This window comes from Balaenoptera physalus (genome assembly GCF_965194825.1).
Source record: "Balaenoptera physalus genome assembly, chromosome: 4".
Taxonomy (NCBI): Eukaryota; Metazoa; Chordata; class Mammalia; order Artiodactyla; family Balaenopteridae; genus Balaenoptera; species Balaenoptera physalus.
In genome coordinates, this window is record NC_138891.1 from 141,382,524 (window position 1) to 141,399,492 (window position 16,969).

The 16,969-nt window shown below is 46.2% G+C and overlaps 1 protein-coding gene across 2 annotated transcripts in view; it reads right to left on the reverse strand.

Annotated features, from left to right (window-relative positions):
• The window catches only part of DSCAM (DS cell adhesion molecule), a gene marked incomplete at its 5' end in the record, with an annotated part of 741,397 nt that overhangs the window by 16,159 nt on the left and 708,269 nt on the right, over positions 1–16,969 (reverse strand). For both annotated transcript variants that reach the window (XM_082458757.1, XM_082458758.1), the window contains 4 exons: positions 978–1,280; positions 2,622–2,819; positions 11,313–11,462; positions 14,873–14,988. In XM_082458757.1, coding sequence (XP_082314883.1) covers positions 978–1,280; positions 2,622–2,819; positions 11,313–11,462; positions 14,873–14,988 — 767 coding nt within the window. The remainder of the gene's footprint in view (positions 1–977; positions 1,281–2,621; positions 2,820–11,312; positions 11,463–14,872; positions 14,989–16,969) is intronic.

Sequence of the window (16,969 nt, forward strand, 5' to 3'; positions counted from 1 at the left end):
TATCTGAGCAAACACTTGAAAAGTGTGAGTCGCCGTAGAACACCAACATTTCTGGCTTCTCTTGAGAAACTCGCTCACATGGCCCCCAGTTTCCACTCGGGATCAGTTGGCAGGAGCCTGCTAGAGCCCTTTTCCCCTAGACAGTCACTCAGCTCTTGAATTCTCCACGTCCCCATCCATCCCTTTACCCCGCTCCCCACCCTCTTCACTTACATGATCTGCCAGGCCCTGCAGGCCTTAGGGTTTGCAGCTCCCATCCACACACCCAGAATACTGCTCAAGGCAGACACCAAACTACTGGTCGACCTGACACTAGCCATTTACTGTCACTTTGGGTAACTCAGGGAAGCCAAGTGCCAAAGGCTGGCTCCCTGGTTAAGACCGCTCTCCTTCTGAAACCCTCAGCAGGGCAGTTTTAAAACATCACCCCCATATTTTCGATACTTCTCATGTGGTGGTGATCTCCTTTTCTAGACTCTGGGCTCCCAGAGCTCTGTGGTTGCTTGAACAACAGAATATGGCAGAAGTGATGGGTCAGTTTTCAGGCCCAACCTTAAGAAACTGGCTATTTCCACTGTCTCTCTTGGGACACTGGCTCTTAGAACTGAGTCACCATGACATAAGGACGCACAAGCCACCTCGTGGAGAAACCTATGTAGGGAGGATGCGGCCAGCATCAACCCTCCAGGTGAGTGAGCCATTCTGAACGTGGCTCCTCTATCCATAACTGAGCTCCCCCATCGACACGGCCAGAACCGAGATGCGTGCCCCCACGAAGCCCTGACTCAATTTCAGACTCAAGAACGGAACAAATGGTCACTGTTGCTGTAAGCTCCCAAGCTTTGGGGTGGTGCATTATGCAGCAGTCAATAAACAGAAGACCCAGTCTAAATACCAGCAAGGGCTTTCACAACAGACCAGTGTGACCTGGGAAGATGAGCTTCCCCGACCGCTGGTCCACACGTGTCTCGTCTCACCTGGCCGATGCGCCTTCGGGACCGCCATGTTCATCACGCGTCCTCCATCCTGAGGTTTGGGGGGAGATGCGGTGAACCTGCAGATCCCCGATTCTGAAGGGGTGCTGGAGGTCAGGCTGTCTGTGTACTCGTTTGTCCCTGCCGTCAGCTGCCCGGACGACGTGTCTGAGATGAAGCACTCCGTGACGGTGAACTTGGCGTGCCTCAGCTGCTCCTCCATCTTGGCGTGCTCGTAGGCCCTGGCCAGTTCTTCGTAAGTGGAAGAGGCACTTTCTGTGGAGACCATGCTGCTTCGCGCTCGATCTGTGCCGTGAGAAAGAGAAAACAAGACGGATGATGTGTCACCGTGAGCCTGCCCTGACCGGGTGGCGCTCTGGGCTTGTGGCTATTTCTCCCAGTCACTGGGTAGCCCGGCAGGGGTGCCGGCTCTTTGTCTGAGGACTGCCTTTGTCACTGTGAGGCCACCTTCATGATCCTCAGCCATGTGGCCTCGGGGTGTCAACAGAATCTCTGGAGTCAGATGTCCCCAGCCTGGGACATTGCCATAGATCAGTAGTAATACATCCCCTTGAAAAAATTCTGCTTTTAGTTGAGACAGCTGGGAATGCGGTGCAAATGAGCTGCAGTGGCCCCCTCCCTGCCCTGTTTTGCAAGTCCCCCTGGACCAGAGAGAGTCTTTCACTGGCAAGAATGATCTGAACTCTGCACTCAGCTCTTCTGGCCTCTGTGTGGCAGGAAGACAGGATGATGGTTAGAGATGAAGATGTGACTGCACGGAATTGCTCACTAGACCAAACGGCTTCTGACCCTGGGACTCATTCTTTGTGTCTGCCACCCTTTACGGGGACCAGAAAACCTCTAGAACCATAAAAGGAGCATCTTGGGTAGAGGACTCTCTGCATTTTAAACCCACTCAAAAGTTCTGAAGTCACCTCTGTGGAACTCTGAGGTTCTTGTAAGAGAAATAACTGCCATAAAAATAAACGTACATGGTGACACGCCACCTTTGGCAGACTATTTTTGAAGTATATCATCCAGAACAAAAGAAAATGAGTATTAAAATTTCCTTCAGCTATTAAGTTTAGATATCATTTCTTTTCAAAATTTTAGATTGGTGGGGTGGGCAACCCAGCGCTATTCTTAGACTCTGTCTTCTCTGCAGAGTGAGATCTTGGTGGTGGATGGTACGGTAGGAATGGCTTACCTTATAATCAACCCCTGTTTAATTGTCAGAGGGATCTGCCGTGTTCCCTATAGAGGGTGCTATGACCTTGTCATGTAACTTCAAGTGCAATGTCTTAATTGCGCTTGGGTCAGATGCCCTCAGAGTATAATCAGAATGACTGTAATCTTGAGGGAGAACATTTAGAAATTTCTGTCTCTCTCGGCAGGGCAGGAAGGAAAAGGAGAGGGAGAAGTATGAGTCTGAGATTCGGGATGCCTGCAAACTAGACTCCCTTGGCTCTGCTTTGCGGAATTCACTGGACCCTGGACATGGTCAAGGCAGTACAGCTGTATCGGTACCTGTTAGGTAAATGGTCTAGCAATTTGAAATTGACCTTGAAAGGGAACAGGTAGGGCCCTGAAGCCCAGGGTGTGGGCCTTACTTGTCCCAGGATAGAGAAAGAGGCGCGCAGGCCCTACCTGTGTCTTGGGAGGGGCTGACGCTGTAACTGTCGCTCTCCTTGTCCATGGACCCCGCAGCCCTGGGCGTTGGCAGCCTCCAGTCAGTGGTGAGGGTGTGTGTTGAAACGGTGGGGTGGGGTCTGTTGAGGGTCCACTGGCTGGCGTACCGGTTTCTCGCTGTGGGCCCAGCCTTCGCGTTCCTCCTGGTGGTGGGATCTGAGAAGAACCAGAACAAGGTTTGTCTCTAGGAGGGTGGTCGGCCGTGATCATGGTGTTGAGTGGGGTTCTCCCGACCCAGCCCTATGATCCACTCAGCAGGGCTCACGCCTCCAGGAAGCTCTCCCTGACTACCCCTGTCCAGAGTACTGGCTTCCTCTCCTCTATGGTCTGAAATATTCAGGTGATACTTAAGCACTTAAACAAGCCCTGTTGGGGAAGAATATCAGATTTGGACTCAGGACTCCAAATGGATTTGGGTCTTGCTTTTGGCTCTTAATAGTTTCATGACCCCCCTTGGATCACTTAAACTTCCTGAGAATCACCACCTTCTGGAAAAGGAGAGAATTCAGCCAAATACGCTCTAATGTGGCTTCCTTTCTACAGTGTTACCTCGAGGTATTATTACAGGTTGAATTGTGTCCCCTGCAGAAAAGACATGTCCACATCCTAACCCCAGAACCTCAGATTGATCTTATTTGGAAATAGGGTCCCTGCAGGTGTAATTAGTCCAGATGAGGTCAGACTGGAGTAGGGTGGGCCCTGGATCCAACATGACTGGTATCGTAACAAGATGAGGAGACAGACAAGCAGGGGAGAGCCCCGTGGGGCTATGGAAGCAGAGACTGGAGGGCTGCAGCTGGGCCAAGGAGCCCGGAGGCCACCACCAGAAACTAGGAAGAGGCGAGGAAGGGTCCTCCCCTACAGGCTTCACAGGAGGCATGGCCCTGAGGACAGCTTGATTTTGGACTTCTAGCTAGCAGAACTGCGAGGAAATAAATTTCAGTTCTTTTAAGCCACACAGTTTGTGGCACATTGTTAGAGCAGCCCCGGGAAAGCAAGCAGCTGTCTCCTGTATAGACTGTTGTCTTGTATTCACTCGCTGCCTCGAGTATGACTTTTGTTCATCAACTAAATTGCAAGTTCTTAGAGCAGAGGGAAGAGGGACGATCCCCTTTTGTCTGAACACTTTCTTATCCCTTTGCACGTGGTAGCATCTCTTCAATGGAATTGTCTGAACTGTGACCAAGACTTGGGTTATTCAATGTGGAGGACAAAGGGTCATTGCATATCTGGATGTCACAGGCCTCCCATCTTCAGAAACATAGAGGTTTATGGACACACAGGATGGAACCAGATGGGTTTCACTGTCTCTAAATTTGGAAACAGAGGCAAGAGGTCAAGGGGGTGGACTAAGTTCTTAGCTCAACTCTTAGCTAACAAAAAACATGCTCCAACAGTACAGAACATTGGACACTGGAGTTGGCAATGTTCCCTCTTCTAGAATTCCATAGAAAAGGGGAGAGGCTCAGTTACCTGGAATGATTTTTCTGGGGCTCCAGCCTGAAGGCAACATAAAGTCCTTTTCCATTTTTGAATTCTCTGCTTTTCAAAGAGGAACTTTATGCAGTTATGTTTTGAAAATGATCTGGCCACTTCTAAACACAGCAGTCTGTGTTGACTGCTTATCACGAATGGAGCAGTTTCGAAGGAACAGAACTGAGAAGGACGATCTGTGGCCTAAGGACACCGCCTCACTTATGTGCTCTCCTGAACCTGCACATCTCTGCAGGACAGGGACAAGGGCGTTCATCCTCCAACCATCCCCCAGAGCCCGCTGTGATCCCCGGCACACAGACTTCCCTGGGTGAATACACACAGCTCAGGGTGACTTTATGGCTGACACAATGGGAGCTCAGGGAGGAGAAGTGACACAGCTATTAAGTGGCAGAAACGGAGCCCAAGACCCCACCTGTCAGTCGAAGATTGCCCATTACTTGGCCATGCGTGTCCTCACCCTTGACACCTAGGAGTCCTGGTGCAGTATCTGCATGACACTAGTTCATTTATGATCCTATGCGGGGTCATGGGACCCGACACTTGAAAGTGGTGAAATGACTTTCTTTTTAAATTGGAGGATTTTCCTTTTTGCCAGTTTCTAGTGATCGGACTTTGGACCTAATCCATCGCTCCACAATGCTGGAGAGAAAAGCCTAACGATGGCAGCTCAGTCGATACATATTAAATCTCCTGGGTCATCAAAATGCTCCGTCTTGGTGCATAATTCTCTGGGGCATCGATTTTCAGCCTCTTTTCATCCGTTACTTGCAAAATTCCACAGAAGACTTTATTGGAAGGTTTTTCATGGCCTTGATTAGAATGTAAATGAGTTATGCTGGAGAGCCAAGCTCTCTGGACAGCAAGGTATAAATGATAATTGGGTTTCTCTGCTGAAATGCTAGGAAAGAGATCTTCAAAGAGATAGAAAAGCATTCTCCTGGGTAGGAGGCTAAATGTCTTCCAGGCACTGTCGACGTGATAAGTGGAGCTTAAATAGTGGAGCTTGTTATTTAAATGCTAATGAATCTTTTCCAGAAAATTACCCAGTCCCTTACATAAGTTTTGAGGGTTCTTATTTTTATTCTTCCTTAAGTTTCTTGTAAGTACAGCTGTGGATCAGTTTTACTCCTGGCCTGGATGCTTGTGGAAGAGGGGGTCAGTTTGATAGTATCACTTCTGGGACACAATTTCCTCAACTCCCCAAACCCTCACCTGTGTTTCCTCCTGTCAAGCTCACCCACTAACGGTGGGGCAGAGACCTTGCCCCCCTCCATAGCCCCTTTTCCCACTGAGATGACCCTATCTGGAAAGTTCCATGGTCAAGTGGCACTATTCAAGTGGCACTATTCAAGCCATCTTTTCAAGTTAACTTTGTTCATTATCTCTCCCCCTTTTTTTTTTCCTAGATGAGGACAGCTTTACCAGTGGCCTGATAATATTGGGAATATAGGTCATGATATTACTTTCCTTGAACTGCACTTCGTTCTGCTCTAAGCAAGCATCCTACAGTCAAAATTGTCCTTGTAGGTAGAATACTCAGGAGTTGACACATTTTTTAATAATCAGGTTTTTGGAGCTATTTGGTACCTGAATTGAACTTTTCTGTAGGATAGTTTCTGAGATAGCAGCTAAAATAAAAATTTTACTTGGATCCCACGCAGTGGCCTCCTTCGTAGACCTTCCTAGTTAATCTATTAAGCAAATAAATGTTGGGGTTTACTGTCCTTGCGTGGAAAGTATCTTATTTGGGTCCCCGGCATCCTAATATAAATAAAATCTAGTGATTAGGCATTATGCTTGCTAAACAACAAATGAATTAGGGGTAAGTGACATAAATAATTCTTGGCCTTTCAGCATTGGGTCTGAACCTGAATTAAGCTTCTGCTTATTGAATCAAATTATTTTAATTATCCTGAACTTGGGATGAGAGGATTTGGTGGATAATAAGGTCATAAAACATGTCATGTATATAATCGGCTTTCATTCCCTGCTACTGGTTTTCATATCTTACAGATGCCGAGGCCTTGGCTTTGCACGATGAATTTACCAGTTGTCTCGTAGACAGGGTGAAACGGGGAGCCTGAACATTCCTATCATTCAACGAACAAATATTTATCAAGGGCTTATCACACACCGGACTCTCTTCACTGCCATCAGGTATTTTCCAGCAGTGTGTTGAATACCATCCCGGGTAATAGCGTGTGCGTGCTTTTCAAAGTCTCAACAAGAAAGATTCAATCCGTGCTGCAAGCTCTTCTTATTCAATATATATGTGAAGTCTATTTGTCCCCAGCAGTCCTTACAGAAGCATCATCTCTGCTTAGAGGAGCGTGGAGGGGTTGAGAGTGGGGCTTTGGGGTGAGTGTCTCTTAGTTTGGTCCAGCTTTACTACTCGCGGGCTGTGACCTCCCTGATGTGCCCGCTGCTTTCCTCTCTGGGACTGGTGGGTGACGACCTTGCCCACCATCAGCGCTGTTGTGAGACGTGCGTGACATTAACGAGCTACAGAACCACAGGCACGTGGGAGGCATCAATGAATCGGGGCTTAGCCCATGACTCCTGAGTGACAGACACTTGACATGGGATGCAGTGTGTCCTGTTTAATGAAGATGGTGACGGGAGATTTGATGGGTTGACCAGGAAGGCTAGAAACTCACTTTCGAGAGTTTGACAGGAAAATAGCCATGAAAAATCACAAAACTAGACGCTGGAGAATGCCAGTGATGCAGAAAGGTGCCCACTGGTAGTAACTGGTGAGGATGGGAACCGTGTCTTATTTGTTTTCCAGTCCAGCCCTGCGTGGTGAATGCTTTTTGCAGGAATGAATAAATGACGATGGATGGATGACGTCCAGGTAAACATGACAAAACAAACCCGGGTCAAATCTGACACCGATCACTTCACATGTCTTTGTACCCTTGCACATTTTGTAAGTAAAAAGGTTGGTTTAAGTTCTCCAAGGTGATGATGACCTCATTGGTAAGTTTCTGCAACGTGTCCCGGGGACCGACTGTGTACATGTGGAAAGAAAACACTTCTAACTGGGTGAGGCGATACAGACACACAGCTGATCAGATGTCTCAGGAAACGGAGAACAAAGAGAGGGAAGGAACTGGTTGCCTGACTCCTGCTGAGAATACTAAACATCCTTTCTTTTCCATCCCCGTTACTCTGATTTCAAAACTTCTGACATAAGTATACATACGGTCGCTCAGTATCTAAATGTATTTACCGAAGGTCTACTGTGTGTTGGACCCTCTGGCAGCAGCTGGGGAGACCCGCGTGAACAGAGACCCAGCTTCCAAGTGCATCCTAACCCACGGGAGAGACGGGGACGTGAACAGAGCCGTGGACACAGCCACGGTATGTGTTTTCACATCTTGAAAGAGAGATACAGCAAATCATTGCGATTTCTCCCATCCTTGTAATAAGAATTTGTTGCAACTCTTTGGCAAACTAATGCAATGCTTAGAAACATAACTTCTACAGAACAGTCGTGCTCATGTGCAAGCGACATATTTTAGATGTTCTTCTTAAAAATAAAAGTTTCCTACAATAACAACAAAATTAGAATAGAACAGGAATGTCTTTGGTAGTTGAGGAAATTGGCTATAAACCAATCTCTACAAATACGCCAGACTGCAGTGAGAGGAACCTGCCCCAGGGGACTGAGGGGATGCAGGCGTAACACGTGGGCCCAGGTGACAAGCTCTGGGTACAAGAAGCAAGCAGAGACTGGGCTGCAGAAAGCTCAAGGCTTTGGACTCCTGTGCTGATGTGCTGCGGGGGGAGACACCCACCGTTTCTACTTCCACATAAAAAAATACAATGCCTTTAGCCCTTTGTAATGTGGTTTTGGAGAAATATTTAATACAACAAAATGATCACAGTGGAATACTACTCAGCCATAAAAAGGAACAAAATTCTGTCATTTGTAGAGATGTGGATGGACCTAGAGTCTGTCATACAGAGTGAAGTAAGTCAGAAAGAGAAAAACAAATATTGTATATTAATGCATATATGTGGAATCTAGAAAAATGGTACAGATGAACCTATTTGCAGGGCAGGAATTGAGATGTAGATGTAGAGAAGGGACATGTGGACACAGTGGGGGAAGGGGAGGGTGGGACGAATTGGGAGATTAGGATTGACATATATACACTACCATGTGTAAACTAGATAGCTAGAGGGAACCTGCTGTATAGCACAGGGAGCTCAGCTCGGTGCTCTGTGGTGACCTAGATGGATGCGTGCAATGTGTGGCTGGGATAGGAGGGAGGTCCATCCAAGAGGGAGGGGATATATGTATACATTTAGCTGATTCACTTCACTGTACAGCAGAAACCAACACAACATTGTAAAGCAACTACACTCCAATTAAAAAAAAAATGATCCCGAAATCTTTACTAATGGAGAACGTTCTGCAGATGCTAAATGAATAATTCTATTTTTTTGGAACTAGAGACTGAGGAATGAATTTGCGTAGATTTTCCAAGTGTTTGTAAACATTATTTAATTAAGTTCATCACCAGTGAAAGAAGCGTCTTTCCAGAAGCTGTAGCGGTTTCTGTGGGATCTGATCATCAGGCAAGCCCCGGGCGAGCATCCCGACACCCTCAGAACAGGCTGCAGATGTGTGACACTAGCCTGTGAGGCCTGCAAAACCAGGCTGGCTGTGTCTCTGGCTCGTCCTATCCGCCTTCCCCGTCCCCATTCAGGTCCCACTTCTGTCCCCAACGTGCTTTAGAGGCTTTCCCGTACCGTTGCTTCTGCCTGGCAGGCCGACTGACTCCTGCCTGTGACTCAGTGGAGGTCTTCCCCAAGCCTCACACTGAGCCAGCCCCTCCCCTGGTCCCCACGCCCCCGGCCGACTCACCATCTCATCATTCTGTTCTATTTGTTCCTCGTACCTACTGATAAACAAAAAACGCTTTTGCTCCTTGTTTCACGTTTGACTTCCTCCACTCAGATGAAGTGAATGTCTTTTTGCACCTTTCGAGGTACCCCCAACCCTGGGCACTGGCCATATGTGAATTAACACCTTCATGAATGTTTCTGAGTCTGAAGAAGGAATTCTTAAAGCTCCCCAACCGTGCCTACACCGTTAGAGCCATGAGGCTATGAGAGAGGGAGGCTGACACGTCCCTTCCGCCAGCCTCCTGACTGAGGTGAGTGAGAGACCCTCACCTCTCACTCGTTAGCGCTTCTGCTTGTGACGCAGATGCGTGTCTCTGTGGATATTCTGAAAGCCGTCAAATCAGCCTTCCCTTGTTCTGGGGCTGACCCGGCAGCTAGAAGCTTCCCCGTGCTTTCGTTTCACTGCCTCCTGTCCGGCCTTGACTGTTTACGACTAGCCTTTCTGCATCTCTCTGCCAGCTGAGCATTGGCAGGGAGCTGGACGTGCAGATTCTTTTCACCTGCTGTGCGGTGAGCCTGGCAGGTCTGAGGGCTCCTGCCAGGCCGTGCTACTGTGGACACCTCCTCCCGGGCTCTACGTGACACGCGCCTAACACTTGGGGAAGTGTTTCTCAACGAGGGATCCAGGCAACCAGCAACAGAATCACCCTAGATGGCGGTTACAATGCAGATTCCCAGGCCCCGCCATACACCAAGTGGATCTGAATCCCTGGGGGTGGAAGCCTGGAACGAGCATTTTAAACAGGCACCCTGGGTAATTCTGATGCACACAGAAGATGGGAAGCCACTCCCTGGGGCGTCTGTCCTGTTTCCTCTGCCTCTTTCCTATCCTGCTGCTAAGGTCTCCATTAACTTCCACTCTGACGGGGACAAAGGCCTGCTGAGGTCAAAGATCCACTGATAGAAGTCTGTAATCTTTCCCGGGTTTAATAGCCATAAGTGGCTCAGAAAGCCATCAGTGCAGTGTCCTGAAGTAGCCAGGAGCAGGCCCAGGCAGATCATGATGGAAAAGCCCATAGCTGGAGAGAATGTCAAGGACCTGAGAGCATTTTCTAAGAGCAAAGATCTTAATCCCACGCACTCCTTCGCAAAGCTAATCCTCACTCACGTCCCATTCGTGTCTTCAGAATGTGCTAATGTCATCAGAGAAGGAAGGCCGTGAGGTTACACAGAGGGGAGGAATAAAAGACTCCTTCAGAATGTTCTTGAAAACGACTTTTCAAATGAATTTCGGTAACCGCTAGCACCGTTTTCCTGCATAGTACAATGCTGCTTAGGAATCAACCAGTTTGCTTCAGGAAGCTCAGTGCATTTCACAAATGCCTTACAAGGCAGACATTATAAAGAACAGCTTTAAGCATTATAATATTTATTTTTCTAATTATATAGCACTCTACTCGAAGAATGTAAAAATTTTTTCAAAGAGAGTGATTAATGATTTAAAAGCTAGCATCAAAACTTCTAAAAAGATAATAATCGGGACATCAATTTCTCAGTCTTTAAAGAGATTTAGGAACAATTTAAATTATGTAGGAATAAGAATATCCAATTAATAAGCTCTAGATACATATTAGGGTATTTAATTTCATCACAGTAATTAATTTCCATATAATATGGATCCAAATCTTAATAACTAAACCAAACATAATCCCCAGATTAAGCAGAACTATATTCTTCTCAAATAGTGAGGTTCAGGAGAAAAGCGTAAGCTCGGAGGACAGACGGACCCACAGCTGAATCTTGGTTTCACTACATAGTATGCGTACAACTTTGGGCTGTTTCCCTAACTTCTCTGAGATTGTTTCCTCATCAGTAAAATGGGAGCTCTAATATCTTCTACTGTATAAGCAAGTACCTGACAGGGCTGTTGCCAAGATAACAGACTGATATCATCTTTCTATCCCAATCCTGGCACAGAGGAGATACTCACTAAAGTTCACTAACTTCTTTTCCTGTGTTGTCTAAATAAAAAAAAAAAAATAACTGGACCTGAAATTTCTAACACTTTCTTAGTAAACCAATACCAAGAGTTATTGGCTTCAACTGATACAATTTTAGGAACAGCTCAGATCAAACAAGACAAAGTCAATGTCCCAATCAAAGATGTCATCATACCTACTTGCTTCTTAGGCACCGAGCTGAGAAACCCCACATTTTATTGCACAGCCATAGAGCACTAATGCGTTCTCAGCACTGATAACACCCACAGAGTTTAAGTGATGTGTGACCACTCACTCGTTCCCGGCCGAGCGTCCGAAACATCCACCAAGGGCCCGGTGGCCTGCGACACTGACTGGTAATGGACCGTGTGTGTCACCGTCAGGGACTTTTGTTTCGCTGCCTCTCCGAAGTCAGCATCCGTCAACAGGACCGTGGAGCGATCGTCTGCAGAACAGCAGGATACAGGAAGCCAGGCACGGTTATCCCCTGCTCCGTGACTCCCTGGCCGCCTCTCTCCTCGGTACGTGCATTATTGCTAATGGCAACAATAACAAGAACCTAATCTCATCCAGAAAAACAAAAAAAGAAACCCAAAATATTCAACCACTGTATTAGAATTACTCCAGAATGAAAAAAAATAGATTATCCTTAGGGGTTGACTCAGGAGCATGACTTAAAAGAGAACGACCGCAGAGAAGGGTCTCCCCTCTCTGCTGGGGCTTGGTTTCTTCTCATTAAGCACACATTGATCTGGGGAGGACTGTTGGGTGGCTGTCCATTTAATAGAGTTTGGGGTTTATGTGTTTGTTAAAAGCTCCCCCCGAGACACCACCGGCCATGTCAGCATCGCCCAGGGTTGAGGCTGCCGTTTCAAATAAGCTCTGTTTGAGGTACAAGAAAAACTGCCCTGCGGTCATCTATCCCAGGGTCGCCTCTCATGTGGAAGATGGCAAATGTTCAAGATGGGGCATGGGGGGGAGGAGAAGAGAAGGGCCAGTCTTCAGAGCGTATTGATTCCTTGATTTGAACTGTTCTGAGGTATATGCCTTTTCTTCCCAACTCTCCTGAGCTTCAGTGACTCTAGGGCATTCTGTAATTGACTTCTCAAAATGACTCACTTGTCAGACTTCCCAGGTCCTACTGGCATAGGGCACTTGAAGGTTAGGGAAGCCTGGGTGCAGATGAACACAGAGCATTTTAAGCCTTTGGAGAAGGAGCAGTCGGTGAGGCTGTGTGTCATTATTTGGCTGTCTCGGATTTTCATTACTTTGTTGTGATACTTTTCACACTTTCCTAAGAGCTTTTTGACTCCAAGGGAAACTTTCGTTAGGGTATATGGAGTTTTTCATACATTTTCAAGCACTGCAGGCTGGGGTGATGTTCACATGAGTTTACCAGTCAGCTGGGACCACACTGCAGCGGGCTTGACACTGAACGGTAATGCGAAAGTCATAAACAACACAGCTAGAGTGCTGTGCCCAAAAAAGGCTCTGAACAGAACGAACCTTACAAAATCCAATTACTCAGGCTCTGGCAGGAAAGGAAAACCTCTTGAAGTCAGAATAAAATTTCTGGGCAGAGAAAAAGAGGAAGGACTGCCAGGAGGTCTGCTGGCACCCAGTGTGTGGTACAGCCCACATCGGTGCCACGGTGGGAGCCTGGGCTCGGCTTGGGGGTCCCGCCCTACATCCGCCCCTCCACCCTCGAATAAGGCGGCCTGTCCACGGAGGTGGGTTCTTATAATCGGACCTGGTAGCAGAGGCCCGACATACATTCGCTTTCATCCATAAAACTGTGTTGTGGTTTCTATCATGTAGCCCCAGTAAGAACACGCCAGAGTATCTGTGGGGCTGGGTTTCCAGTTTTAATGGGACGTTTCGGGTGCCTGTCAGTTTTGCGAGGCTGACCGTTCCTTCTGGCTAGAAATTAATGGCTCTCCCGTATTGGATTCTTGTAGGCAGAGCCCAGAGTGTTTTAAAGCATCACGTCTCTACTTCCCCAATAATTAGAAAATGCCATCGACCAACCGTCAGGCACCACCGGGAGGTAAACGACTCTTGGTGATGAATGATCCTGCAACGAATGTGCTATATTTCTGGCTAAGGGTCGTTATTATGTACGGAAACGATGGGCAGACCTTCCTCTGGTGTTTGGTCAGCAGTGACTAGCTACGGGGAGGTAATACACCACTCCCAGGATCCGCCTAGAGACCTATTTTAACAGCTGTAGGTAGAGTTATTAACAAGTCTAGTGAGAACATTTAGCAAATGTCGTAACTGTATTATAAAGTCATAGGAGTTACAATTTGATTTTGGAACTGAGGTTTCAAAGGAAATCTTAGTTTTAATGCCCAATTCACTGGGTTCAATAAAAGAGATTCCAGATACACTACAGAAAAGGTAATGAGAAACAAAACATGGTGCCTTGCCCTGATGTGAGCCAACAAATTAAATCTTGTGTATTTCAGGATGACTAGTGAGCCCTCACACGACATGGTAGTATTTAACTGAAGTTGGTTGATCGAGGGTCACATTGGACATGACCAAGCTGTGCTAAGTCCTGTTATGCCTGAACCAAACTTGAATCCTGCACGGGCAGCCCAGGTCTTAGAATTTAGGAGCCATTAGGTCAGACATCCCCACTGTTCCATTAAAAGACCATAAAAGCAGGGCAGGGACAAGCGGCAATGGAGGTGTCCTGCCAATCTGGTCACTCATCACTGCCTAATTGGCAAGAGGTATGGAGGGTACACGCCAGGAGTTGGGTGGTTTTAGCCAAACCACAGGAAAGGGTTGTCCTGGGACCAAGTGCCAGCAAACATCTTCCAGAACAGACACAGAGTGAAGTTCAAAAAGTGGCAGCCTAGGAAACCTGCCTCAAAGTCTGTTTCCATGAGTACTGGGGGGTCCAGCCATACTTCTAAGGTGAGGAGTTCTGGGAAGTAGCCTGTTGATACGGAAGAAGGTGACACCCAGTCACCAAAGGTGAAACAGGTGGCCAGGTGGGGGACCTGCCCTGGTTTTGATCCTGTCTGTGTGACCTGCAAGCTACAGAACCTCTCGACGTCCCAGTTCCCAAGTAGAATCTTTTTCCTATGTTGTTTGGGAGGGGTAAGTTAAATAATCCACATAAAGTGCTTATAAAAGTATGTGACCTTTAGAGCACTCTTAAAAAATGTTAGCTATTCTTCTGATCATTACTGTAGTGGAAATACAAAGTCTCTGATTCTGGAATAAATAGAACCATCTAGACAGGCAGTGTGGACAGCGGACTTCGAGTGGGAAGAGGCTGGAAGGAGTCAGGACACCTGGGTTCTGGGTGGACAGGCCACTGAAGCTCTCCAGGCGTCTTTTGCGATCGTGAAACGGGAGCTGGGACTTTTCCAGAGCCCTGTGAAGGATGTTTATGGGGTGCCAGGGGGTGGAGAAAGATGTCCTGTGCAAAGACATTTGTAGAATTTAAAAATTTTCTTTAATAAAGGCCTTATTGGAGTTGAGGAGGAGCTCATAAAGCGGATTTCCAAGACGGGGTCTTAGTGTACAGCCTTTCTCGGTTTGCTTGATTATAAATGTTGGTTCTTTGGAGTGGTACCAAGAGCCTCTCCAGGAGAGACCCAACTTGGGACAGAGTTGGGGTTCTCTCAGGTGAACTCTGTGGTTTATATAAGTTCATTTCCCCCATATTTGCTGGTACTTATTATTCTCCTCAATAACAGTTGTCTACCTTCTAACTTCTTTGCTCATGTAGCATTCAAGATGTTCCCATGTCTGATATTTCCCATGGCTCAGGGTTTGGGCTGAGAGGGCATGGCTGTAGCAGCCACCTTGTGTAAGGCGGCAAACAGGACACCTTACCAATGGTCTCCATTGTGTCTCTCTCTTCAATCAAAAGCTGAGCCCTGGGTATGTCAATGTGCATCCTCAGGGTTTGCTGTTGCTTGCTCAAGGTGTCCGAAGTCCGGGTATTCTTACTGGGAATAAAAAAGGGGGATGCATTAACAAATTCAGTTCAGTGTTACACTAGGCCAACATGTGCTTGTACACCAACTTATTATCTAATTATGTGGGGAGGGGAGGGAAAGACACACAGGATAGATTTTTTTTCCTTCATTCAAATGATATTTATTAATATCAAATTTCAGCAGTCAGTTGTGAGGTTCAGGAAATACCAACTGTCAATAAAGATTGGTTCTGCATCTATCAATAGAAACTTTGGACTTTCCTATTTCTTGTATAAAAGCCAAATGAAACACACACACACAAAAACATTCTTAAATCAACAACATTTTCACTTGTCAGACATGAGATATTCCAATGATGGTAAGGGAGAAAACATGTGTACTGGTCATTCACTGGATGGGGTTTTACTAACAGATTTGTATTATACCTGGAGTCATTTTATTTTTGTTCTAGTAACAAATCATAAACCTTGTTAGCTTCCCTGACATTAGTTTAGTTTTCCGAACCCAATTACATTTTAGAATAGAAATAAAGCAATTACTATAAGAATTTATCTCAAAATTTGTGTACCAGAAAATTACTTAGAGTGAGCTGTCTCCTAAAAGTAAATGGAAAGAGGTAGTAAAACTGCATGGTATAATCAAATTCAGTTACAGCTCACAGCAAAAAAAAAAAAAAAAAATCTGCATGTTGGACAAAACTACAAAAAAGTCGATAAAAGCTTTAATTAGCAATGCACGTTAGAAAAATGGTTGTTCAATCTTTACAGAATTATAAGAATTGAGTAGATTTAAGAATATTTAATATTTAAGAATATTTTCTGAAACACCTTCCAGGAAGTAGCAGGCATTCAGATAATTTAATCAATGTGATAATCTATGGCATCCCTAAATCTAGCTCATTAACTGCCCAAATCTGTTTTGAGAAAGATTTGTGGAGCCTGGCACACTCAGTGTTAATTATATGTAACGGAGAACAATAAACGTGTATCCATACTAAAATCTCAAACGCTTTTTGCTCCAAGCAAGCATTCACCAGGAAGCCCAGATCTTCCTCATCCATGAGGGTGCACCCACTCTTGAACCATGTGGTTGATGAGTGTTAATAATCTGAAGGTCAAGTTCACTCAAGAAGCTGTTTAAATGTTTGCTTTCAGAGGTCTATGTTAGTATTCTGAATACTTTACAGTGGTTCTTTCTTGAGTGTAAACAAAACAGCTCACGGAAATGGCAGCTTTTGAAAGGTGCGGCAGCTCTACCTAGGCCTTGATCTTGAACCAGATTTCTTGCTCTGCAGATGAGTAACTGGGTTATGTAGCTAGACCATGCTAATTACGCAGAGCCCAAATTCAAACGTTTTGGCCTGAATTTTTTACATGGTCTATAAATGTTTTTAAATGATTTCCTTAACCAAGTTCTTACTTTATTTGTGTGTGTGTGTGTTTTTAAAGCAAAGATTCAGATCCTTGCATAAAATGAAGAGCGTTGGTGGCTTGGGGGGGCTGCAGTTACGTCAGACAGGCTCTATTTCCACAAAAACATATGGGGAACTACTCCTCTGTGAATATGCGAAAGATCTGTTTCGAAACTTCACTAGGGACCGGAGCTTGTCCTCGCATCAAAAATAGAAGTGTGAGCTAGTCCCTTCTGCTCGTGATGAATAGTTATGAGGCGGTCCACAGCGAGGAACCCTGCGCAGCTATACTTAACAACAAGGGGTCTGCTGTCAGGTTGACACAGGAAGCAGGTGACATCACTGCTGTGCTCCGTGGCGACTGACACAAAGACTTAGGATATGATTAAACTTTGTGAACAGGGACAATCAAAGCCGGAGGTGAACGCCCCTCCTCGCGGGACTAAACTGCAAGCCCTGCAGCTGGAAGGCAAGAGAGTTGCCCCACAAACCTTGAGATTCAGGGGCTTATTTTTCTTCCCTCTCTTTGCACTTGCTGTTTCCTTTGCTTAGGACACACTTCCCCAACGCAATGCTCGT